General features: G+C 42.5%; 2 protein-coding genes across 8 annotated transcripts; both read left to right on the top strand.

Annotated features, from left to right (window-relative positions):
* Nucleotides 1-2,776: 2,776 nt before the first annotated feature.
* Nucleotides 2,777-8,794, top strand: fgf17 (fibroblast growth factor 17). 2 transcript variants are annotated; one of them, XM_068310967.1, is made up of 5 exons: nucleotides 2,777-3,042; nucleotides 3,133-3,169; nucleotides 3,363-3,507; nucleotides 5,419-5,525; nucleotides 8,375-8,794. In XM_068310967.1, the coding sequence occupies exons 1-5, from the start codon at nucleotides 3,011-3,013 to the stop codon at nucleotides 8,663-8,665; spliced, it is 612 nt and encodes a 203-aa protein (XP_068167068.1). In that variant the 5' UTR covers nucleotides 2,777-3,010; the 3' UTR covers nucleotides 8,666-8,794. The 2 variants fall into 2 exon arrangements, with proteins under 2 accessions (XP_068167068.1, XP_068167067.1); XM_068310966.1 differs by having other exon boundaries at nucleotides 3,330-3,507.
* A 2,005-nt stretch (nucleotides 8,795-10,799) lies between these two features.
* fkbp15b (FKBP prolyl isomerase family member 15b) lies at nucleotides 10,800-25,326 on the top strand. 6 transcript variants are annotated; one of them, XM_068311326.1, is made up of 29 exons: nucleotides 10,800-10,968; nucleotides 12,864-12,967; nucleotides 13,043-13,118; nucleotides 13,296-13,365; nucleotides 13,449-13,523; nucleotides 14,611-14,709; nucleotides 14,800-14,949; nucleotides 15,048-15,116; nucleotides 15,608-15,751; nucleotides 15,945-16,069; nucleotides 16,156-16,204; nucleotides 16,309-16,425; nucleotides 17,015-17,099; nucleotides 17,189-17,289; nucleotides 17,374-17,425; nucleotides 17,540-17,649; nucleotides 17,721-17,819; nucleotides 17,900-17,994; nucleotides 18,098-18,200; nucleotides 19,752-19,923; nucleotides 20,580-20,716; nucleotides 20,871-21,026; nucleotides 21,524-21,676; nucleotides 22,108-22,185; nucleotides 22,284-22,397; nucleotides 22,858-22,965; nucleotides 23,135-23,688; nucleotides 24,313-24,421; nucleotides 24,605-25,326. In XM_068311326.1, the coding sequence occupies exons 1-29, from the start codon at nucleotides 10,919-10,921 to the stop codon at nucleotides 24,677-24,679; spliced, it is 3,429 nt and encodes a 1,142-aa protein (XP_068167427.1). In that variant the 5' UTR covers nucleotides 10,800-10,918; the 3' UTR covers nucleotides 24,680-25,326. The 6 variants fall into 6 exon arrangements, with proteins under 6 accessions (XP_068167427.1, XP_068167426.1, XP_068167422.1 ...); XM_068311325.1 differs by having other exon boundaries at nucleotides 13,040-13,118; XM_068311321.1 differs by lacking the exon at nucleotides 10,800-10,968 and adding an exon at nucleotides 12,341-12,628 and having other exon boundaries at nucleotides 13,040-13,118; nucleotides 24,313-24,491.
* The last annotated feature ends 447 nt before the right edge of the window (nucleotides 25,327-25,773 follow it).

Below are 25,773 nucleotides of genomic sequence, written 5' to 3'. Positions count from 1 at the left end.
TCAAATTTATTGCGTCAGCTGTGTCAAATTTGGCAAGCTCAAATGGTCAGCTTGCAAATGGCAGGGCGATCCCTGAGAAGTTAGGAACCCTTATAATCAGCACCGAGTTGGACATGTTTGCCACTCAGTCGGCATGTTGAGTGTTCATCTTGAAATACAACCACAGATTCTGAGTCGTACATTAGTACATTCCCAGGGTTCAAGAAGGACAAGAAGAGCCCTGCTGCTTCTGATGAGGAGCTGCTGGTCCAAGGAAATGCCTTTTTTTAAACTTTTTTCCCCCTTTTGATCATTCATAAAGGGGACCACCCACTTTCTGAACCCTTCCTTCTATTTTTGCAGGGTCAGAAAGAGTGGCCAGTTGCTCTTTATGGCGGATTTTTTACGATGTAGTCAGAGCTGTTTGGAGACCACCAGTTCCCCTTTCACTCGTCACTGGTGCTACAGTAGCCCCAAAGAGGACTGGATGGGAAACGCTCTTCACTGTTTTCAAGTGCCGGACTCTTGGCATCTGCTCAAAAAACTGGAACGCATTTTTAACCTCTGTATGAATAAAGCTACAAAACGTATTTGCCTAATTTCATTGTGAAATCAATGTAATTTCATAGAATATCTAGAAATCTCTATCATAACCAGTGTGATTGAAAATGGTTTAAAAACGGTGCTCCAGTTCTTCCAATAAATGAATATATTACTCCCTTAAATCATCAAATACAAGGTCAGAGCTTCACAAAGGAAAGATACATCACTTTAGTGGTGATGTCATCATGAACTAAAGACATGCAAATACAATAGAGCAGGACTGGCATCAGTATTGGGTGTTAGATGTCCATCAAACAATCCTTCCTCTTCAACAAATACCCCGCTATAGGTGAACGGATTGAGAAAGGGAGGGCAACAGAGAGAGAGAGAGAGAGATTTCATTTTTATTTATTTTTTATTCATATAATATTATATCTATTTTTATTGTTTTTATTTATTTATTTATTTATTTATAATTAAAATTCATTTATCATCACGTTCATTCATAAAAGTCAAATTACACATTAATCACGTTGACACAAGATCCAAAAGAGATTCACGTAAAGATGATTTTCAATAGTACTGTGTGTACTTTTAACATTCATCAAACTGAAAAATAAAAACCACAGACAAAATTAAGAATAAATAAAAAAATATCTGTTCCCCACGATCATCTTTTCTACAATCATGTCTTTAACTTTTTTCATTATAGTTTTTTCAATCTATAAAACTCTCGAGACAGGACCAACAGGATCAAATTATAATAATGAGGAATGTTCTGATATAAATAATAGTTTGATCATTAACTCATCAGTGACCAGACTGATGAGCAAACACTGCTGTGTCCATTTCTATGACACTTGAAAAACATCTGATTTTTAAATATGATTCACAAGCCAGAATCATTTTAAGGTAACAGTTGTTATTACATGTTTTACTGTGTGTTTATTATTCTATTATTATTATTACTATTATTATGTTGAGCGGAGGCTGACTGATTCTGCCTGTGACTGTAAATCATGACATGTTGTTTCATCACACATCACTGACGTGTGTTTAGGGCTCTGACTAGATCAATACCGATCGCTGTGACACAACAGAAGAAGTGATTGATGGATTGATTGATCAACCACTGATCAGTTGTTGCTGTCAAAAGCCGACTGCGGTGTCAGGGATGCCTAACTGCTGAATTTTATCACTTTATTGCCCCAGACAGGGGTGATGGTCGCGGTGGGGTCAAGAGAACGTGAGAAGGGTAAGATGTGAGGCTTCGTGTTACACCGGTGTTCATGGACACAGTCTGGCCTCCTCTCCTCTCCTCTCCTCTCCTCTCCTCTCCTCTCCTCTCCTCTCCTCTCCTCTCCTCTCCTCTCCTCTCCTCTCCTCTCCTCTCCTCTCCTCTCCTCTCCTCTCATCTCCTCTCCTCTCCTCTCCTCTCCTCTTCTCTCCTCTCCTCTCCTCTCCTCTCCTCTCCTATCCTCTCCTCTCCTCTCCTCTCCTCTCCTCTCCTCTCATCTCCTCTCCTCTCCTCTCCTCTTCTCTCCTCTCATCTCCTCTCCTCTCCTCTCCTCTCCTCTCCTCTCCTCTTCTCTCCTCTCCTCTCCTCTCCTCTCCTATCCTCTCCTCTCCTCTCCTCTCCTCTCCTCTCCTCTCATCTCCTCTCCTCTCCTCTCCTCTTCTCTCCTCTCCTCTCCTCTCATCTCCTCTCCTCTCCTCTCCTCTTCTCTCCTCTCATCTCCTCTCCTCTCCTCTCCTCTCCTCTCCTCTCCTCTCCTCTCCTCTCCTCTCCTCTCCTCTTCTCTTCTCTGATTAGTTGTTGGCCTTTCTCACTTAACTAGAAGTGTGACCAGTTAACATCAGAAAGGACATGAGGTGAGGTGTGTGTTTTTTTTTGGGGGGGGGGTCTCTTTAACACCTAATGGCCACGCCCATTAGGACCCATTAGACAACACCTTTAAATACTGTAATGATCTACATTAAAGGGAGACGGATTGAGCCAGTCTCACGTTCTGGGGAATTCTTTTCATCATTTAATCTAATTATTACTCTTTCTAGTTGTTTTTTAGTTTTAAAAAAAAATATTTTTATTTTTTAAACTGTGACTGATCTGTCTGTGCATCAAGTTGCCGTTGGGGCCCCCGGTGGTTTTGCCCACCCACAGCAGGAGCGCTTCAGGGAGGGACCAACATTTAACCACTGCGCAGTGGGACCCCGGTGAGACAGGGGGGGGCTTCTCAAACCTGGAACTAAAGCAGGCAGACCCCCACGTTTCCTCCGGTGATGTGTCTGAACACCTTCAAGGCTTCCTCTCATGGAGGGGTCTCCGTTTGACGCGCGGCTCGGAGCTCCGGAAGGGCCCCCATCATCTGGATCGGGTTTTTGACGTTCATCAGTGCTTGTGGATGGACTACAAGAGCCCCAGTTGGATTTATTTGCAGCATCCTTGAGGATTTCTATCGATTATTGATCGGGCGAAATAAAAAAAAGAATGCATGGAATAAACCGGCGCAGTATTTACATGTAAGGTGGAGATGGGTTGATCGATTTTTCTCTCTCTCAAAATCAGACTTTTCCGACAGGCTAACTCTTCATTTATTGTTACTTCTGCAGATCGTTTCATTTTTTCGTGCTGTGGTGCCATGCTCAGGTAAGCGCGCAAAAATAACGTTCAATTCCATAAGTAAGAAACCCAAAGGAAAATAATCAATTCAGGAAAATAGTAAATCTGGCTTTACATTTCTTTCCAACTTTCCCAGATTAGAAAGAAAAACCATGATGTATTTCATTTTTCCCTATGCATTAAAAAGGGGGAGAATCACCCGTCTCCTAATTTTAACCAGTATGTGAGGACGCAGGGCGCAGTGACAGACCAGCTGAGCCGCAGACAGGTCAGGGTCTACCAGCTCTACAGCCGCACCAGCGGGAAACACGTCCAGATCCAGGGCAGGAGGGTCACCGCCACCGCGGAGGATGGGGACGAGTTCGGTAAGGGCTGACCTGGGGTCTGCTGGGGGGGGGGGGTCCCCTTCTCTGTCACTGCCTTATAGTCCACAGTCAGGGGAGAGAAAATGTTCTCTTTTTATTCTGATATTTCCCCTTTGACCTCATGGAATGTGTGTCCAGTTATAGTGAATTCATGTAAATATCACAAATTTTATTTTCTGAATGTTATCAATATAATATTAATATATATCAATATATATCAGTTCGGTTCATCCACTTATTCTTGTTCTTATATCTTCTTCCTTTGCTCCTTCTTTGTCTTATTATGCTTCTTTTTTATTTATGTGTACTGTTGTTGTAGTTAATGATGCACTTATGTGATTTAGGTAACCTCTTTTTGTCTGTGTCAGTCACCCCTATGTGTATTTAGTAGTATTTTTTATTTGTATTTTTTGTTGTGAGCAGATGTTACTCTGAATTTCCTTCGGGATGATTAAAGTATCTATCTATCTATCTATCTATCTATCTATCTATCTATCTATCTATCTATCTATCTATCTATCTATCTATCTATCTATCTATCTATCTATCTATCTATCTATCTAGAGACATCATTAGTAGCAGTAATTATTGGGTATTTAATTGACCTTCTGTTTGGGTTCATAAATCAGGTATCTGTAATCTGAATGGGATTAAGTGAAACTCAAGCAGCCCGTTGCTGTGAGTGTTGTCACAGAGCTCCTGCTGGGACCGCTGTCCCGGGCCCCCCCGGGGGCCAACCAGCAGTGTCACCTCCAGCCTGCTCGTCCCTCCCACTGTGAAGTGTTTTCAGTCCTATATGCTAATTTATCCCACCTCACATCCAAGAAGTCACGGTCTGGAGAATTAGCAGCTGATTAGGACGCGTCTTTAGTCTCCTTGACTCCAATACACAAGTCAGCTGTAGGAGCGTTAATATAAGAGACTGAAGACAAATTCAATTACAGGATGTATATTCTGCCTCGTCACGCCTTCGGACTGTCCCAAGGTTCACAGTGACTTCAACAGCTTGGAGTTCAGTCTATTACAAAATTAAATTCTAAAATTAACAATCTTGTTTAGTGGCAGCAGATAAAAGTTTAGTAAAACTTTGTAAACTCCATTATTAGACCGCATGTGTCAAACTCAAGGCCCGGGGGCCAAATGTGGCCCTCCACATTATTTTATGTGGCCCGCAAGAGCATAAAAAGTGGAAGCATCTAAAATAGGTCAAAAGTGTGTTTTGAGCAAAACTACATTTCCCATAATGCAGTAATTTAGCCAATTTTGGACAAAGTTAATGTCCTAACTTGTGTTATTTTTCTTTATTGATTGATAGTTTGATCCTTGATTGATGGAGTTCTGTGGGTTTAATAACCTGACAAATTAAAAGGATTTATGTTAGATTAAGGAGTAGTTACATTTACTTACATTTATTAGTTACATTAAGGAGTAGTTACATTTAGTTACATTACACTGAGTTACATTTAGTTACATTTATTAGTTACATTAAGGAGTAGTTACATTTAGTTACATTACACTGAGTTACATTTAGTTACATTTATTAGTTACATTAAGGAGTAGTTACATTTAGTTACATTACACTGAGTTACATTTAGTTACATTATTAGTTACATTAAGGAGTAGTTACATTTAGTTACATTACACTGAGTTACATTTAGTTACATTTATTAGTTTGATGACACCCCTTATGCTGATGGTACCTCAGTTTGACCCCCCTGATCTATACTCTATTTGACTGTTATTGCTGGTTGACTTGTGTAAATGCTGTTCATGTCTGATGTTCTACTGTGAAGTATAAACCTGTTTCAACAGAACCATCAATGGAAAAGTGTTTGAGCCCTGGAGGTCTACATGTCGTGTCCAATCCTCTGAAGAGTATTTTTTTGTATTTTCCCTTCTTCTTTCTGTCAGCTCGTCTTTTCGTGGAGACCGATACCTTCGGCAGTCGAGTGAGGATCAGAGGTGCGGAGAGTGAGCGCTACCTCTGCATGAACCGGAAGGGGAAACTTGTTGGAAAGGTACGGAGAGAGCTCCATGAGGGCACGGAGACTACCAGCAGTCAGACCGCGTCCTACCAAGGTCACCAAAGAGTTACATGTAGGCGTCTTTTACCACACTGCCCATGCTGCAGCTCCAACACTACTGTAGGTGTCCAGTCCACTGTCATTGTGTCCTCGTCACCCCAGGATATGATGAGCTGGAAAAGGAACCCTCAGAGGATGAGAGACAGTCTCCGGGTCTCATGGACCCGGCACACACCAGTGAGGGGAAAGGCGCCTCCCACTACCTGTTTTTGGTTTCATGTCAGCTCTCCACTTCCTGCACGGAAATGGAAACGATGGATTCGTGTCTGTGGCTGATGTTAGTGACATCATGGTTCACAAGTGTAGGGATTGTTCTGATTGTTCTAGAGTCAAACTAGTGGTTATTTTACCGTTTAGGGATTGGTCTATCAACCTGTGGGTACCACAAAAGACTTTCTTCATTTCATGGACTGAAATAAGGAAGAGTTTCAAATCTTTAATTTATATTTATGTGTTTGTGACTCTTTTGAACTCACGTTTTCATCACTTATCCAAATTTGTCTCGTTGAGGGTTACTACCCTGTTTGGTAATTAGCTGGTTAGCTTACTGTAGTTTATCATGGCTGGAAATAGAACTCTTAAAACTGAAGCTCCAGCCGGTTCCGTCCAAATGTACAGAAACCACGTTCCCATAAATGAAACTGTTTCTATGAACCGAATGACATACATGAACGTGTCACTAATCCTTGTTGGAGTTCTTCCGCTTCGGACAGGCTCAGGTGCTAACGATTGATTAGTCATCACTTCCAGGTGGTGTCAGTCTATTCACCTGCCCTCAGCCAATAGGATTACAGGCATCATTGTGACCAACAGCTAACCAACATCTGTTTTTAACTTGCATCGCCTATAGGTGATACTAATGCTTACTTCCAGTATACTCTGTCACATGTGTCAAACTCAAGGCCCGGGGGCCAAATGTGGCCCTCCACCTCATTTAATGTGGCCCACGAGAACATAAAAGGTCAGAGTATCAACAATAGGTCAAAAGTGTGGTTTGACCTGAAACTACAGTTCCCACAATGCAGTAGTTCAGCCCATTTTAACCCTGACTAAACGTTGTGAACAAAGTTAACATCCTAACTTGTGTCTGATGTTATTTTTCTTTATTGATTGATAGTTTGATCCTTGATTGATGGAGTTCTGTGGGTTTAATAACCTGACAAATGAAAAGGATTTATGTTAGAACAGAGAAACAAACAAACATGTTTTTTCTGTCTAACTGTAATGTTTGGAACTAGAATCAGTCAGAAATTCAGTTATTTAACATTAAGGAGTAGTTACATTTAGTTACATTACACTGAGTTACATTTAGTTACATTTATTAGTTACATTAAGGAGTAGTTACATTTAGTTACATTACACTGAGTTACATTTAGTTACATTTATTAGTTACATTAAGGAGTAGTTACATTTAGTTACATTACACTGAGTTACATTTAGTTACATTTATTAGTTACATTAAGGAGTAGTTACATTTAGTTACATTACACTGAGTTACATTTAGTTACATTTATTAGTTACATTAAGGAGTAGTTACATTTAGTTACATTACACTGAGTTACATTTAGATACATTTATTAGTTACATTAAGGAGTAGTTACATTTAGTTACATTACACTGAGTTACATTTAGTTACATTTATTAGTTACATTAAGGAGTAGTTACATTTAGTTACATTACACTGAGTTACATTTAGTTACATTTATTAGTTACATTAAGGAGTAGTTACATTTAGTTATATTTATTAGTTACATTAAGGAGTAGTTACATTTAGTTACATTACACTGAGTTACATTTAGTTATATTTATTAGTTACATTAAGGAGTAGTTACATTTAGTTACATTACACTGAGTTACATTTAGTTACATTTATTAGTTACATTAAGGAGTAGTTACATTTAGTTACATTACACTGAGTTACATTTAGTTACATTTATTAGTTACATTAAGGAGTAGTTACATTTAGTTACATTACACTGAGTTACATTTAGTTACATTTATTAGTTACATTAACGAGTAGTTACATTTAGTTACATTACACTGAGTTACATTTAGTTACATTTATTAGTTACATTAAGGAGTAGTTACATTTAGTTACATTACACTGAGTTACATTTAGTTACATTTATTAGTTACATTAAGGAGTAGTTACATTTAGTTACATTACACTGAGTTACATTTAGTTACATTTATTAGTTACATTAAGGAGTAGTTACATTTAGTTACATTACACTGAGTTACATTTAGTTACATTTATTAGTTACATTAAGGAGTAGTTACATTTAGTTACATTACACTGAGTTACATTTAGTTATATTTATTAGTTACATTAAGGAGTAGTTACATTTAGTTACATTACACTGAGTTACATTTAGTTACATTTATTAGTTACATTAAGGAGTAGTTACATTTAGTTACATTACACTGAGTTACATTTAGTTACATTTATTAGTTGCATTAAGGAGTAGTTACATTTAGTTACATTACACTGAGTTACATTTAGTTACATTTATTAGTTTGAGGACAGCCCTTATGCTGATGGTACCTCAGTGAAAATGACCCCCCCTGTATGTCTATCTTGCCGTATGTACAACAAACACGACAATTTTCACTCGTCAAAGAGGATAAATTCAGCTTTTTCACATTTAGTCGTCACATTTTAAATCTATATTAAATACGTTTACTGAGCTGTACTCATGCATGAATCAGAATGAAGGCTCGTTTCTGTATGCAGTTCGGTCCAGATTTATCATCAGAACCTCTTCTGCCCCCCCCCCCCCCAGCACAACGGCCGCAGCAGAGACTGTATCTTCACGGAGGTCGTCCTGGAGAACAACTACACGGCCTTCCAGAACGCCAAGTACGAGGGCTGGTTCGTGGCGTTCACCAGGAAGGGGAGGCCGATGAGGGCCTCCAGGACGCGGCAGAACCAGAGAGAGGTCCACTTCATCAAACGGCTCCACACGGGGCCCCCGCCCTTCCCCAACACGGACCAGAGCAAACACTTTGAGTTCATCCGATTTCCTTCCACACGCCGAGCGAAGCGGAACAGGAAGTCAGGCACCTCTACATAACACGCAGGAAGAGACACGGACCAGCGATGTTTGTCGGACAGGAAGCAACAGATGTGATTTTATTTTTGTATATTTTTGATAGGTGAAATGGTTATGCCATAAATCTTAAGTAATATTGCTCTAAAGTGATCATGTGTAAATACTGAGAGTAAAGAAGATGTCTTATATTTAATTGTCGTGTGCATGTGTTGACTCTTAATATTTCATAATTTAAATTGTTTTTTATAAAATAATACCAAAAACCTCCTAAAAAATCAAAGAGGTGACTTGATCTGCTGTGCACCCATCTTTATACTTTTTTTTTTTTACTGACAACAGCATCCATGAAATTCCAAAATATCAAGGAATGTTAAATTCTGTAAATTTGCAGAAATTTCTATGCATGTCTGTACATAAAAGGATGGATCTGTAAATATCTGCACAGTGCAACTGCCGTTGTAAGTCAAAATAGTATTAATGTACACATTTATATACATTTGTCTTTGCATTAACAGATCTGTCATTTTATTCACAGATCTGTCCGTATTTACAGAATTATTTTACACAGTTACATATTGTAGTATTTACATTTTCGCACTCGTTTACAGATCCACATATTTACAGTTTGTCCTCAGTTTTACTGGTTTATCTACACATTAACAAACCGCTCTACAAGTTTACAGAGCTTCATTCCTACAAATGTCTAGAAATGGACGCATCTGGCTCCACATTTCCAGAATTATAGACATCATCCTAAATCTCAGTACTTCATTTCACTTACTTTACACTTACTCACTTCTCAAGTTATTTTTCTATATTTTTAGCACCTCTCAGACACAGATTTGGTTCTATTGTATGTGTCTGCTGCTGAACAAAAATAATTCCATTGATAAGGGCCAACAGAAGGGCCGACAGCCCCACAGGCTGTGTTCAAGGGGCCACAGAGAACAGCTGCAGCTACCTCTACTGGACCTTCATTATAGCTCTGCACAAAACGTTATAGTTTGAAATGATTCCAAGAAGGATTGTGACGACTGAAAATTCAATAGAGAAGTAGAGAAAACTTTAATGAGAAAAGTTGATTTCATTAAACTCACATCAGTTTTTCAGTGACTCCAGTGTGTAATCATGAATGGAATCCAGTTATAAATGATGATATTGAGTGTGTACATGTAAAACCTACAGACTGACGCCCACGTCACCAGAACTGACACGAGGTTACGACAGATTAAAATCCCATTTGGAATTCAGCCAAATAATGTGGCTCTTTTAATGAACTTGGAGTCAGGGGCCTTAGACTGCATCCAGACTGATGTCAATGTAATGACATCTATTTTTGCCATGATGCTGGGAAAACCTTTGACAACAGGCCGTTGGAAGAACACCAACAGTTTGTTCCATCCATCCAACCATTTTCCTGAAGATGAGACGACCGTAATCGTCGTGTGGGTCACGGGTGACGCTGGAGCCTTTCCCAGCAGGCTGTGGGTGAGAGGCGACGTATGCATTCCTAACATGAAATACACGAATAACTGTAAAACACGTCTGAAAATAGCAGAAAGACTAAAAAAAGTGAATTGGTACAGGAATATTTTTTCCCCCCAGAAACAGTAATAGGAGTCAGATTAGAAAAAAAACAGTTTCTCATGTTTTTGTAGTGCAAATATCATTATTTTAATCTAGCATTATATTATTTATCTCAGGAAAATACTGTATTTTAGAATTCCTATATGAAAACCAGGAATGAGATGATCTGTTCCTTCAAAATGAGTGGATTCTTCTTCTAATTATTATTATTATTATTATTATTATTATTATTATTATTATTATTATTATTATTATTATTGTTATTATTATTATTATTATTATTATTATTATTATTATTATTATTATCTATCTATCTATCTATCTATCTATCTATCTATCTATCTATCTATCTATCTATCTATCTATCTATGATTTTAGTTTGTGTCGTCTATTTAATTTCCTTCATGATTCCTTATCTGTTTATCTGTGTGAGGTCAAAGGTCGTGTGAGCCTTCAGCGTCTCGTGACTGTCTCGTGTGTGACCTTGTTTCCTCTACTCGGAATCCCTCCAGCGCCATCTAGTGGCATCCACGGGTAGTTCTTGTGGTCACGTGGGCAGTCAGCTGAGTGTCCCACAAACAGGAAGAGGAAGTCTCCGTTCCACAAACTAGTCATGTTAAAGGCTTTAACGTAAAGCCGCTGTCCGGTGTCCGCTCCGGGTTTATCTCGAAGGCGTGAGACGCGAACATGTTCGGCGGAGACGATGAAGACGGAGACTTCCTGTCCCCGACGGGAGGGTGAGTCTGTCTGCGGGGCTAACGCCGCTTCCTGCAGGCTAACGAGCGTGCTAGCAGTTAGCCGGGGCTAAGCTAGCTGTAACTAGCGTACTAGCAGCTAGCCAGGGCTAAGCTAGCTGTAACTAGCGTGCTAGCAGTTAGCCGGGGCTAAGCTAGCTGTAACTAGCGTGCTAGCAGTTAGCCGGGGCTAAGCTAGAAACAAATGTCATTTGAACCGTTTCCAGTGGAATATGACTCGTTTGCAGCTAACGCCTCTTAGCTAATGACATAAAAACACGTTCTACATTGATAAGGTACTTTCTAAGTGTCTTCAATTTATTTGCACAATAAAACAAATAGTAAAGTAAATATCCTAAAATGTATTTTATTGTCAAAAGTTGTGCTGTGAAACAACTCTAAAAGGTATTCAAGGATATTGTCTAAAAATTATCAATATATTAAAATAATGACTTAATATTCGTTAGTGTTTCATAGTCAGAGGGCTAACAGCTGCTAACATAAGAAAAAAATTAGAAAAAATGATAAAGAAAAAATTCTTTATCATGTTAAAATTAGCAACTGTTTCCTCCGTAGATTGAATAATGTTATTAAGAGAAGTTGAGTTCCAGCTGTCAGATGTTGTCATCCTGATGTCGTCTGTTCTGTCATGAGTTCCTTCTTACAATGAGGGTTTACTGTTGTCTTGGTAACCACAATCCTAAGAATCAAAACTGAGCTTTTAACCCAGCCTGAGATCATCAGTGTAGTTTCCTTGAGGTTATAAACAGGATAATAGGTTATAAAGTCACGTAAGGTGTTATTACAACAGAAACTAGAACCAACGTAGTCACAACATCCTGCGACACCCCTGAATTCAAATTTGTACCCTGACCTACTTCCATGGGTCAAAGATCAGAGCTAGTGCTCTGACCTACTTTCATAGATCAAAGAGTGCTCAGACCTACTTTCATAGATCAAAGCACTAGCTTTGATCTACAGTCTTACTCACACTGGCCTTCTCCCTCGTCTTTCTATCTTAACCGGTTCCTGAGTGTACAAAAGTTAAAATTTGACCATGACCTAGTTTTCTCAAGGTCAAGGTCATCATCTCCTTTTTATCCCCTTTGCTGCCGGAGTCATGTGCTTTTTGTTTCATTTTTCTATCTGCGACGGTTGTGAAGACATTTGGTGGACTAACGTACGAACACTGACATTACAATACATCACTGCTTTGGGGTTGACTCTCAGATGGGGCGTTCAGGACCAGCGGTGCTTTACGGCGCTGCGTTACAACAGCGCCGTATGGAGCCGATGGGGCGAACACGCCAGCTCTGGAGGGAGTGTTATGGCTGCTAATTCCTCTCACATGCTGCCTGTTAGAGGAGCGGAGCGAACATTTCTCCCACAACCCTTCTCTGTTCAGCGGGGATCAGCTCTAGGTTGGAGTTCCTTTGCTATTGCTGATAAATCTACCACAATGGTGTAAATGCACGGGGGATATTAGTCTGAAACAGCCCAGGAGGAAGACTTGGAGCGTCAACTGGAAGGATTTTAAGTCTACCATGCACACAAACTGCCCCACCTCACCCCAGTTCCTCACCCTTGGGGGCGAAGACCTAAAGGTTGTCAGCATGTGTGTTGTTGGAGACGGCAGTGACTACCAGTGGAAGGAGTTCCAGGGGTCGGTACCGTTACCACGACAGTTTCTGGATGCATGGTTTTAGTTTTCAAATGTCGCTGTAGTCCTGGTTGAAAATGAGACTCATGCCCGTCATTCAGGAAGTAATTGTATTGATGCATCGGTTGTTTGGATGTTTTTGTAGCACAACTGTTGTGAAGTACTTACTTCATCAGAAAATGAATCACTTTCAGTTTAAATGTTTGTTTTATTGCTTAATGATCTTTCCACTTTCCAGGGCCAAGTTGGCGTCTTTGTTTGGACTGGACCAGGAAGCCAGTCAGGGGAACGAGTCATTCCAGTACACAGCACCGAAGCAGCCCAGGAAGAGCTCCAACGCAGGTGATCGTCCTCGACTTGAGGCCCGGTCGTGATGCGGGAGACGAACTGAATGTGTCCTTTGTCCGTTTACAGCAGCAGCCTCTCAGAAAGCAGCGCCGCCGTCTGGATCTCCTGCAGTCTTATTCGCCACAGCGGTCCAGACCTTCAGATAGTGAGGAATTCCTATTTTAAACCACTTCACAAAATGTTGGTCTGTGTTGTTTTGTATTTTCCAAACCTAAAAGGTTTGAGGGCTGCAACCTTAAATCCACAGGAGAAAAGACGAAGCCTCCAGACGTGTGTGAAGTCGCAGGTCGTTTCATACCGTACTTTTCTGTTTTGGTTATAGTTCTAACGGACAGCATGTGAACCAAGGCAAACTGGGAGCAGCCGTGCTGGGAAACGACACAACCAAAGAGGTTTGGAGCTCTGCTAACTGGTCACTTGTTGGAGATTTTAGTTGTGACTTTTGGAAATAATGCATCTCTTCTCTTTTTTTCAGTACAAGCTGCTTCTGTACTTGAGCCAGCAGAAACAAGTCACCGCTGCCAGGATTCATGTGGGCTTTGCTTTCACGGTGGGTCGAGACGTAGATCCTCTGGTGTCTGGATGCTTTACTGTTGTCAGATTCGGCAACAATTATTTAATTAAAATAAAATTTTGTAGCATTCTTGTATGAAACATGACTTTGCTAAATATCTAGTTCTGTCCTCTATTATTCCACATTTCCAGCCATATTGAAATCTAGAGATTTTAACAATGTGATTCATTTGTTTGTCTGTTAATATATCATCTGAGAGAGTCCCAGAGAGTCAGAGTGAGTCACGTCAGATGACCATGATCTCATACTGACTTACCACTTTTGTTCTGTTCTAGACAAGTCATTGTGTTTGATGAATGAATAATTTTAGAATATCATTTTCATCCTTTTTTTATAATAAAATATAATTATTGGCAGATGCATTAAATTGTTGTTTTAGGTATTTAATTCACATTATAAATGTAAATTAAATCAGAATGAACCTGGGTCTTGCTTTCGGAAGCGGTTCAGAACTCCACACGGTTTCTTCTTGGGACGTTATCTTCAAACTGCTCTTAACTAATGCTGTGCCTTTTATTGTCTCTGGTTTTATTGATCACTACTCAAAAGAAATGCTTGTTAACTCCAGCATGAGAACAACAAGGGAGCTCAACGATCACTTCCCTCTAACATCTCAATCATAAATATTATGGATTGTGTTCCCATTGAATCAAAAATATTTCTTCTCTGCATTGTTAAATGAAAGCTTTAATGAAAGAAATGACATAAAACTAATTTTTTCACTTTTAAATTATAATTGTCAAATGTATGGATTGTAATGCAATGTGGAAAAAACTGAGTAAAAGGTGAGGGACTTGTTTTTTGCCCCATAATAATAATAATTATTATTAATAATAATAATAATAACAATAAGTGTGTTTCTGACACAAACCACACTTTATAATAGTGCAGCCTTAACTTTAGCCCAGGTTTGTGTGTTTGTTAGTGGTTCAATCCCTATTTCACTGCCTCAGGATGAGGCATAGTCTCATTTTAAAGCCTCACAGAAGGACTCATCAGACCGAGCTCTCGTTCATTTTCTTTCTTTCTGCTCCTGAACTCTTTTCTCTTTGAACCCCCACAGATGCAGCCAAACAACTACTGCACGTTTTATGACGACCAGAGGCAGAACTGGTCTCTGATGTTTGAGTCGGAAAAAGCTGCGTCCGATTTCTGCAAGGAGGTGAGATGCACCGCTAGGATAGAAACACACACACGCACACACACGCACACATACAGATGATGATGACTTGTTTCTTCCCACACATGTCAGCTGTGTTTGGCCAAAGTGAACAGCACCCCCTCGCTGGATGCTGTGGTGGTTCAGGATCTGAGTCTGGGGGAGGGCCAGGCGGTGGAGAATGGAGACTCTCTGGAGGTGGTGTACACAGGCTGGCTGCTGCAGAACCACGCCATCGGACAGGTGACACCCCTCCGTCATTATTTACTCACGTTTTGTCCTCCGTGTTCCGTGACTTCTGTAAACTGAATGGTACACGACTCATGAAAAAATCTTTCCAGATGTTCGACTCCAACCAGAACAAGGACAAGTTACTGCGCCTGAAAGTTGGAGCTGGAAAAGTGATCAAAGTAAGATAAAGTTTTCAGTATTAAATGAGAGTGACATTTAAAGTTCAATATTTATGACGCAAACACTGTAATTTTAGAAAATGTGATTTTTATCACTGAATGATTCAATCAAAAACCTAATTTTTTTCAGATATTGCGCTGGTTTGAAACCCAAACAGGATCCCTGTGGTGGGATTTACTACACCCCACATACTTTATCTGGTTAAAAATTGACAGCAATCTGATGTGATATTGGTAGATGGGCTGACAACTTGTTCTTTAAACATGTTGAATGTCGTGTGATTCTCTGCAGGACTTCCTCTAAATATTTCTGTGTTCCATATCAGACTTTAGAACGAGAACGAGTAACATGGATCTTCCCCAGTGTTCATTTTTTTATCACTTCCTGCTCATATTTCCAACTTTTTGTCTTTCATACTTTTTTCATACGACAAGCTGAAACTGTGACTGCGTGGTTTTCATGCCATTATTTCTCCCCCCATCCTGACTAGGGCTGGGAGGAGGGGATGCTGGGGATGAAGAAGGCGGGTCGGCGTTTCATCATCATCCCTCCCCAGCTGGCCTACGGAGCCAAAGGAGTCCCCAACCGGGTCCCGTCCAACAGCACCCTGATCTTTGAAGTGGAGCTTCGTCGGGTAACGCCCCCCTCACCAGTGTCTAAATGTTTACCTCGTTCTTCACATGTTAATCCTTCTTTCACTCATTGATCATTTTAATTTCACAAGAGCACTTCGGTTCTTATTTCACCAACTTTACAAACAGCTGCAAGTAAAGAATTCACATCACGAACAGAAGCGTTTAGAGCGTCTTGTTGTTTTCGTGTTTTAGGTGAAGTTTGCGAAGGACGCGGGGTCGGATCAGACCGGTTCCAGCTCCAGAAGCTCTGCTGCTCCTTCCCCAGTCCCCAGTGTGGAGAATGTGGCCCCAGAGCCCCCAGGTCCAGTCACACCGGGGTGAGACTCAAACATCAGAACTCATTCATGGTGCGGTTCCACACATTAAACTGACGTCTCTCTGGCTCTTTCTTCTCTTTTCTCAGGGAGCCCCCACTTCGAGCAAAGTCAAACTCATTCAGTGAACAGCTGGCGGTAGGCATTTCTGCTGCTCTTGTCTTATTTATGACATTATTTCATCATGATTTTATTAATTTTTTTGCCCCTTTTTCATCTGAAATGTCCTTTTCTGACTTCAGAATCCAGACGCCACCAAAGCCAAGCTGATCTCTCGCATGGCGAAGATGGGTCAGCCGATGCTGCCGTTCCTGACGGGAGTGGTCAGCCAGCCGGAATCCAGCGACTCTGAGCTCGAGGTGGGCTGGTAGATTCATCGCACTGACAAAACTAATGTCTGCTGGCGTTCTGCTTTTCCATGAAAGGAAGAAGCAGCCGGTTCCGATGCTCGTGAGATAATGTCCAGTCTGTGGTATTATGATGCATTCAGTCGTAAATGTTAGGGAGGTGTAGAATCAGCTGCTTCAGGAGAATTAAAGCTGGAAGTGTGTGAGTGTATTTGTCTACAGACAAATGTAAAACAAACATTCTTCACCTTACATTAATTAATTTCTTATATATTAATGTTATATATTAAATTAATTTAAAAATCACGTTAGGCTCTTACACGGATCTTTAATGAGAGGACTCATTCAGTCAGTATCTTGTTCAGATTAATAATGTCCATTCAGATTGATTTTTCTGGATTAACTAATATTAATCCAGAAAAATCAATCTGAATGGAATAAGTAACTGCAGAATAAGAATGAGTAACTGCAGAACATGAATAAGTAAAATAATGAATAAGTAAATTAAATTATTAAAATAATGAGTAAGTCACTACCGACAGAAGGTGACTGTAGTTCTGTTGTGAACACGTTTCACCCGTTGGTGTGTGTTCACCTCCAGGACACCAGCGGCAGCAGAGGCAGAGATCGTCCGGTGGCTCCGTCTCCTGTCCACGTATCCGCAGCCTCCCCAGGTGCAGCTCACGGTCAGGGTCCTCTACCTGTTGGTCACATGTTCACGTTCACTGTGGTGATCAGGTGATTAATCAGTTAAATCCTATTGGTTCTCCTCCAGTTCATCCCCGTCACAACACACCTCCACCTTCTGCCTTACTTCCTGTTATGACCACCGTTGCCCCGCAGCACGGCTTAGCAGGCAGCAGCCACGCCTTCCAGGTGACGTCCCCCCCATTATACACTGATCAGTAACTACCTGTGACTACATTTGGTACCATCTATTTCTTTGCTGTATGATTCTAGCCTCACTACACTCAGACGTCTGTCCACCCGGGACAAACCATCCCGTACATGGGTGAGAAGATTCAGTGTAAAATACATGAATTATCAATTTGCATGATTTATTGTGAGCATAATTAGGATAATTAGTAGAAGTAACACCTTGTGTGTTGCTGTGTGACTCGTCCAGGTTCCAGTGATGTCACTTCCTTCCTGATGACTGAGGCCAGACAGCACAACACAGAGATCCGACTGTCTGTGGGAAAAGTCGCAGATAAAGTGGATCAGCTGGGCTCGAAGGTAAAAACCCGCCGTACAGGATCGTGTGAACAGGAGGAGGATTTACAGCTGATCACTTCACTCTTCAACAGATTGATGAGCTTCAAAGGCAGGGAGGCGTTTCCATGGGGATGTCTACTATGTCGATGGAAACCTCTATGATCGTGCACAACATCCAAAGAATCGTCCAGGTACACATCTGAACGGTAACGGCTAGTCAAGCTATCTTTATGTGTTTTTCTATTTTAAAAGCTTCTGTTTCGTTTTGTAGGAAAATGAATGTTTGAAAAAGGAAGTTTATGAGAAAAGCTTCCGCATCGAGGAGCAAAATCACAAGATTGGAGAACTCATCAACCAGAACCAGAAGTGAGTCGGAAAGGTTCAAATGTAGTTGGAAGTTTGTTGAATATATAGAAGTGATTTTCAAAGCGATGACGCGAGGACGACGTTGGTGTTTGTGCTCCTCCAGGTTCATGGAGCAGAGCCACCTGATGCTGGAGAAGAGGAACGACTCCCTCAAGTCCACCAGCGAGCAGAGCCAGGCCAGGCTGCTGCAGGCTGAGCAGGACAAGGTGAGGATCAGCATCAGCAGCTGGTGATGAACACATACATCACACACACACACACGAGCACAGACCATAATATAACACTCCTGATCTGACCTCTTTGGCTGCAGATCGCTGCTCATTCATGTATTCAGAGCCTGTAATGCAGGACAGGACATTCACTTCTTCAACACGCGTGTCAAAGCCTTCATTCTGGACATGTTGAAGTTATCTTTAATATGTTCTGTTCAGTAACAGGTAGTCCTCAACATACGAACATTCAAAGATGAGAACAAATGCGCGCCACATTATCCGATTATCATCCTGCAGTTCCGTTTTCTACCACAACCCCACGGGGGGCAGCACCGCTGCGTTCACGCAGCTCCAACAATCAGTTCCTCGAATCTTTTTCTCCTCAAGGATTAAATTATAAGGATTAAAGTTTACTGTAAACTAATCTGGATTAAAACGATCATGTGAATCACGAGTGACGCTTAACGGCAGATACTGGAACTATATTTACGTATTTAAATATGATTATATGTTTTTATCCTTATTAATTAGACTGTAACATGACATTATGTGCATTTCATGGTTTTCTAGTGATATTTGGATTCCAGTATTTTTGGTTGTCACACGCTGAATCAGGGGAAATGACGTAAACCCGATTTTCATTTTTCCGTGTGTTTTTTTGAAAACCAACGTTTAATCAGAACAAAAGAACTCTAAAAAAAACTGAACCTGTATTTTATGTATTCTGTGTTTTTTTAATGTCCTGTAATTGTTTCTGGTCAGTCTGAGGGAATAGAACTTTAGTAGTTAGAGCAGTAATGACATTTAAATGACCTCAAATGGAGATTATAGGTTTTAATAAATTTAATAAATAACTTACGAACAAACTTTAGGAACTAATTGTGATCATAAGTTGAGGACTACCTGTACTTTATATTTACTGATATCAATGTAGATTGGTTTACGTTGAATCATTTCCTGTGTGTTGATGCTAACGTGATGCTAACGATAGCCGCCTCAGTCTTTTCTACCTGCGCCGCTGTGCTGTAGAAACCTAGCTTCTGCTGCTCTCTCTTCTCAGCACACGCGGCCTCCGGACCCGGGCTCGGGCCAGGTGAGACGGTTTTTCTGTGTCCTGCTGCTGGACTGGGGTCAAATAGTATGTTCAGTTACACTGGGAAACAATATCAGGGTGAACTTCTGATCACAAGTTTAAACTCAACCAGGACCATCGACTCTGTCCTAAATGATTCTGGAATATCAGTTTAAAGGGAATACAATGATTTAATTCCCAGATGAGGACTGTTGTAAGTTAATATAATTACTGTTTGACCCAGAGCCGATTAATTCCACTAAAGTCCTGCTCATATCATTCTTTGTTAATACTTTTTTGAGTTTCTTTCACATCTTTCCCTTTCCGTTACCCATCAGCCACCACTGATCTTCCACAGGGTCTCATTCCTCCTCACACGTAGCCACTCATACGGGCCGTCACGTTGAATGAACGCCACACGGCGTCCCCGTCACGCTCTCAGCCCCCCGCTGTCCCGTCTGTTTGTTCACCAGGTCCGCCTCACGGAGGATCTGGCCTCGTGCACGGCGCGTCTGTCTCAGGCGCAGCTGGAGGCAACGGCGCAGCAGCAGAAGGCCCTGGAGCTGCAGAACAGACTCAGCTCCGCCCTGCAGGACAGCGAGAGTCACAGCCAGAGCGTGTCGGCCCTCGAGTCACAGCTGGAAGGTTCGTCAGCTAAAACTACAACCGGCTGATTCAAATGAAACGATGCTGGTATGAGAATCATCCTAAATGTCTTTATTATTTACTGGATAACAGAGTCTGAGCTGACCTCGAACAGTGAGGATTCAGGGACTCCAGCTGGCTGCCTTAATTCAGTTCAAATGGAAAAAAAACTTTATTAGTCTTCAAGCAGCAATTGAAAGTACATAAAGCAGGACAGGTGTAAAAGTGTAACATAAACAATCATTAAATAATAACATAAATATAAATACAATGTTTATGTTAAATAATAATTCAAAACCTAGTGAGTTAGTTCAAAACTTAGTTAATTTAAAAACCTAGTTACCTCAAAACCTAGCTAAATAATAATAATAATTTAATAAATGATTTACAGTGTAAACATAAATAATTAATAACACCACATAAATACACTGTTTATGTTACATAAAATTCAAAACCTAGTTTAAAAGCTAATTAGTTATTTCAAACCTAGTGGATTAGTCAGTTCAGAAACTAGTTAGTTTAAAACCCTAGTTAGTTCAAAACTTAATTACTGTAATTGGTTCAAAGCCTAGTTAGTTCTAAATGACCAAGCCGTGCTATCTCAGCCTGTTGCCCTGGAGGTGGTGTTGTCTTAACGGTTCCTGTTTGCCCCCCAGAGGTGAAGGGGGCAGCAGAGAGGACTCAGAGTCAGTACCGCCTGGAGAAGCAGCGACGCAAAGACGTGGAGCTCCGAGTCAGCGCCGTGGAGGAGGAGCTGCAGGACCTGAAGACCGACAAGGACAGGCTGGAGAGAGTAGGTCTGGGGGCTCCACAGAGCGTCAGCCAATCAGATCGCAGCACACACCCAGATTAGGCTCTGAATGATTCTACACCGTAGAGAAGAGATGGGGTCCTGTAATGAAACAGTCGTGGTTTAAATGCTGAGACTTTGCCCCCCTCCCTTTAAGACGCTGGTGGAACGGAAGACAAAGTGGCAGGCTGAGCGCCAGCGGCGAGACGAGGAGGTGGAGGAGGTCCGCAGGAGCAGCCAGCAGGAGCTGGACCACCTCCGGACCCAGCTCCGCAAGGCCCGGACCAGCACCGACACCGCTGCAGCGGCACAGGTGGGTCCGATGGGAGGGGTCTGATGGGAGGGGTCCGATGGGAGGGGTCAGATGGGAGGGGTCCGATGGGAGGGGTCCGATGGGAGGGGTCAGATGGGAGGGGTCCGATGGGAGGGGTCTGAAGGGGGATACAAATTTTCTGAAGGGACATCGACAGGAAGTGTCGGTCAGCGTTTGTAAATAAAGGTGTTTGTGTGTGCGTGTGTGTGTGTGTGTGTGTGTGCGCGTGTGTGCGTGTGTGTGTGTGTGTTTGTGTGCGCGTGTGTGTGTGTGTGTGTGTGTGTGCGCGTGTGTGCGTGTGTGTGTGTGTGTTTGTGTGCGCGTGTGTGTGCGTGTGTGTGTGTGTGTGTGTGTGCGCGTGTGTGCGTGTGTGTGTGTGTGTTTGTGTGCGCGTGTGTGTGTGTGTGTGTGTGCGCGTGTGTGCGTGTGTGTGTGTGTGTTTGTGTGCGCGTGTGCGTGTGTGTGTGTGTGTGTGTGTGTGTGTGTGCGCGCTGCAGTTGTCCCAGCTGCAGGCAGAGCTGGAGGAGGAGCACAGGGTGAAGTGTGAGCAGCTGTCGGCCTCCACCAGAGAGCGTCACTCCAGGGAGGTGTCGGAGCTGACGGAGCAGAACGACGCCCTGCAGGAGAAGCTGACCCAGCTTCAGCTGAAGGTAGAGCAGCTTCAGGTCCACAACGCTTCACGGGACGGTTCTTTACTGCTTGTTGGCCTTTAAAACCCACAATGCTCCTTATAGTGCAGGAAACACTGTACTGATGTTATTCTGATGATGTCATCTGAGTGACGCTGTAGGAAAAGTCTTCATGAAGTTACAGCAGACACTTCCTGCCATTCTGTCTTTGTCAGAATTAAACTTTTTTTGCTCTGGAATCTTTTTTTTAATCTCAATTTATAACTTGATGGTAGAAAAACACGAGATGTGTGTAAATCTCAAAGCAGAATAAATGGAGAAACATTTTTGTTCACCAGATTTTTAATGTGGTCAGCTTAATTTCAATGTAGTCATGATTTGATTAAACTTTCAAAAATTAATTCTAAAAATATAATTTTGATGTCCCTATTTTTGATCCTTCTTATTAAAAGTTTGCGGCTCTGAAGCAGTCAAGAGATTCAGAAGAACAGAGCAGAGAGACGGAGGAGCTGCAGGCCCTTCAGCAGAAGGTAAGATTCATTCATATCAAGTACACAACCGGGTATTATTAACTGGTTCTTAAGCACACACGCACACACACACACACACACACACTGTTGTTTTTTAGTACACAGCCTTGGAGCAACAGGAAGAAGCTGTAAAGAAGCAGCTGGAAGGTCGGGTGGCTGAACTGGAGACCAAGCTGGCGCAGCAGGAGGGTGTAGCAGACACCGCAGCAGAGGTGAGCCGCCGCCCATCGACACACACTCAGTGTGTGTGTGTGTGTGTGTGTGTGTGTGTGCGCAAATGGAAGGGGCGGGAGGGTGTCGTGTGATTCCCCGCGCTGGACTCCACCTGTCCACTATTCTGGGATAGTGTGACGTCAGCGATGATCAGCAGTGGCGTCTGACCACCACCAGGTGGCACTCAAGCACTTTGTGTGAACGTCTGTCAGAACACAAAAACAGGAAGTCACAGGAGTTTTTAGAAGTCGCTCAAACTAAACCGTTTTGGATTCTGTTCTGATTTGTTCGCCAGACATTCGTGTGGTTTGATTTAAATAAAGTTTTATTTTAATCAGCCAATCGGGGGAGGAGCAGCTGAGTCGTGTTGTTCTGAATGGAATTAATGCCGATTGAACAGATTGATGTGAAAAGACCCGTTAGAAGTGTGGAAGTGATGCCGTCTGTGGGTGCGTTCAGGTGAAGCGTGTGATGAACGGAGTGTTCCATTCTCTGCGGGGGGAGTTCGACCTGACGGAATCGTACCGCGGCCAGGCTGTGCTGGGGGTGATCGTCTCCACCATCAAGGTGAGTTCTGTGTTTGAACAAGCTCGTCCAATGAGGTGCTTCGTCTGCGGTGTCGTCTGTCTTTTTAAAGCGTTCCTTCAGTTGTTCAAACCTGGACTCTCTGCAGACGATAACCAGGTGTTTGTGGACGTTCATCGGGGGGGTTTTCTTTATGGGTCTTTATTTTCAGAATGTAACCCTGCAGCTTCTCAGTGGCTCCGACAAAACTTCACTAATGAAGAGTCGGAACGCAGAGGAAACTAATGACGTGGGTCAAAACGAGGAGAACGTCCACCTGAACGGATCCATGAAAGTCAGTGAAGAGCCTGTAGCTGAAGTCAGGGGGGTCCAGATGGGTCAGGGGGGGGCAGCAGAGAGGCAGATGGACACAGAGTCACACACACTGAGTCATCTGGAGGCTTCAGCTGCCCCCGACCCCCGTCCAGGTTCCCCCGCCGGACAGGAACCACCAGAGACGGCGTCGGAGTCTGAAGCGGAGCAGCAAACAGGATCCTCTGCTCTTGAAGCCCCCGCCGGTGAAGAAGACCCCCCCAGGAGAGGAGCAGAGCTGCAGGCAGGACCCCCAGAGGAGGAGAGCAGCACTGCAGCGACTCCAGAGGAGGAAGAGAGCAACGGAGAACACGCAGGAGAAACGAGAGCCGCGTCCCTGAAGGACTTCGGCCCCCCCAGCAACCCCCCACCACCACCAAACGGTCACCACGGCGACTCGGCGCAGGACGCGAGGTGAGGCAGGAACGCTCACGATGACACCATGATCCTGCCCCAGGGGCACGACCGCTGAAGAAAGAAGGAGCTAAAAGCAGATTACTGGGGCAGCAGAGGGGATGAAATGAGGGGGTGACCTTGAGAAAAATAGGTCAAGGTCAAATGTCAACTTTTGTACATTTTTTTTTGCACACATCTCAGGAACCGGATAAGATAGAAAGACAAAACAAAAGGCGTTGTATTCAGGGAGGCAAGGGGATGGAAATTAGATCACAACCTTGACCTTGAAAAACTAGGTCAAGGTCACATTTTCATTTTTATATCTTTTTAGGAATATCTCTGAAACCTGATGAGATATAATCACTAAACAAAAAGCAACATTTTCAGGAAGCCAGAGGAACAAACTTGTGTGGGTCAGAGTAAAAGTTTAGAATTCAGGGGTGTCGCAGGATGTTTCAGGTTTTATTGTTTTTTCATTTTACCTGCCCCCCCCCCTATCTCTGCTAATTTATGCATGTACTCTATCCCTGCTTTGTTTCATTTCCTAACCCCACCTCTACCCCTGAACACACACACACACACACACACACACACACACACACACACACACACACACACACTTCTTTTCTGCCATCCTCTCAGTCTGACGGGGGGAATGTCTGAGGAAAATGGAGAGGAGCCATTTTTCCAGAGCACCTCTCCTGCCCACCCCCCCAAGGGACCCAGTGAGGAAGAGGAGGAGGATGAGATGGTGAGGAAGGATCAGTCTAAGCTCTCCCATGATGCAACAGTTTACAGCCCAGCTTTTTCCTTTGTTTTATGTCAGTACCAATCAGTCGCTGATGTTTATCTCTACGTGACCCGCCTTAGATATACTCAATTATTACTAAATCATCAATACATTGATTGATGGAACTCGTGTTTTCATGTCCAGAGCCTGAAGGGACGGCCCCCCCCGGCCCCCCTGTTCGGCGATGAAGACGATGAGGATCTGGACTGGTTGAGCTGACGTGGAGCCGGTGCGTCGATGTTCAGCACCAGAACCCAACGGGTCCCCCAGCGTCTCAGGTGGGGGGACGATGATGATGATGATGACAAGAGACACCTCTGCTGAAGAACCCCCCCCAGCTCACCTCCGATGGACGGTAGTCCTGCTGACATCACAGCTGCTGCAGAGCCCCCCGATTTTCATGAAAATAGCTGAACGGACCATTATTATGTTTTTAACTACTCGTCTGTGTACTTTTACACAGTTTTGTAAACGCTGATGGACATTTTTACTGCTAACGGAGGCAGAAGCACGTTAAACGTCTCCGGTCCAACAGTACACGGTAGGTTCGGTACATCAGGAACTTTTTATCGTAGGATTGTTCTTGGATTTTGTATCAGTGTTTTCAGATGAACGTGCCTTCCTAAAGTCGTCACCAAACGTTCTTCATGCTGTGAAATACCGCCTGAGCCCAGCAGAGGGTGTTCCACACCCTAATACAGCCTCTCTGTTGCTAAGTAACAAGTACTAACCAGGAACAGACTGATTGCGTAAAACTTAACGGTTTATTTGATGATTGTGATTGAAAGGTGAATGTTTTACTGAGTTCAGTTTACAGGTGACCAAATCTAAAAGTAATTGAGAAATAAAGTAGACAACTGTCTCAACAGCTTTCTAAAGGGTGAATTTATTACATTACTGGAACGTAATGATTTGGTATAGATAGAGCCGACCTGAGTCCCACAGGAAATCTATGGGAACACGTAAAGAGGACGTTCCCCCAAGCAGGAGGTGTCTGGAAGCTCTTATTATCAACAAAAGTATGAAATACATGTAAGCGTGTTCTGTTCTTACCCCCTGGAACATTCCATTCTGTTATACATGATCTACAAGCTTTGATTTACTGGCATGTGTTTGTCGTTACCCACGTCTGGTGAACATTTCATGTCAATAACGGCTCCTGAGACAAACTGACGTGTTCAATGCTTATTTCACCCACTGCACCAGTAAATCAAATCCAACATTTGTCCAAAAGTTTGAGATCTAGTATATAACGATCTACAAATATGTCTCTCCTGAAAATCAGACAGAAATCCAGATTTCAATGTTTTTTC

This window comes from Antennarius striatus, chromosome 3 (assembly GCF_040054535.1).
Source record: "Antennarius striatus isolate MH-2024 chromosome 3, ASM4005453v1, whole genome shotgun sequence".
Classification (NCBI taxonomy): domain Eukaryota; kingdom Metazoa; phylum Chordata; class Actinopteri; order Lophiiformes; family Antennariidae; genus Antennarius; species Antennarius striatus.
Note: the sequence above shows the minus strand (reverse complement) of the source record. Positions and strands in the feature narration are given on the sequence as shown.

Excerpts from the sequence above, each read along its gene's own strand:
- fgf17 (XM_068310966.1), top strand. The coding sequence starts at position 3,011 with ATGCATGGAATAAACCGGCGCAGTATTTACAT. Across the intron at positions 3,043-3,132 it reads AACCGGCGCAGTATTTACAT|ATCGTTTCATTTTTTCGTGC; the intron begins GTAAGGTGGAGA and ends TTACTTCTGCAG. Across the intron at positions 3,170-3,329 it reads TGCTGTGGTGCCATGCTCAG|GGGGAGAATCACCCGTCTCC; the intron begins GTAAGCGCGCAA and ends TGCATTAAAAAG.
- fkbp15b (XM_068311320.1), top strand. The coding sequence starts at position 12,510 with ATGCACACAAACTGCCCCACCTCACCCCAGTTCCTCACCCTTGGGGGC. Across the intron at positions 12,968-13,039 it reads CAGGAAGAGCTCCAACGCAG|CAGCAGCCTCTCAGAAAGCA; the intron begins GTGATCGTCCTC and ends GTCCGTTTACAG. Across the intron at positions 21,027-21,523 it reads ACACCGCTGCAGCGGCACAG|TTGTCCCAGCTGCAGGCAGA; the intron begins GTGGGTCCGATG and ends TGCGCGCTGCAG.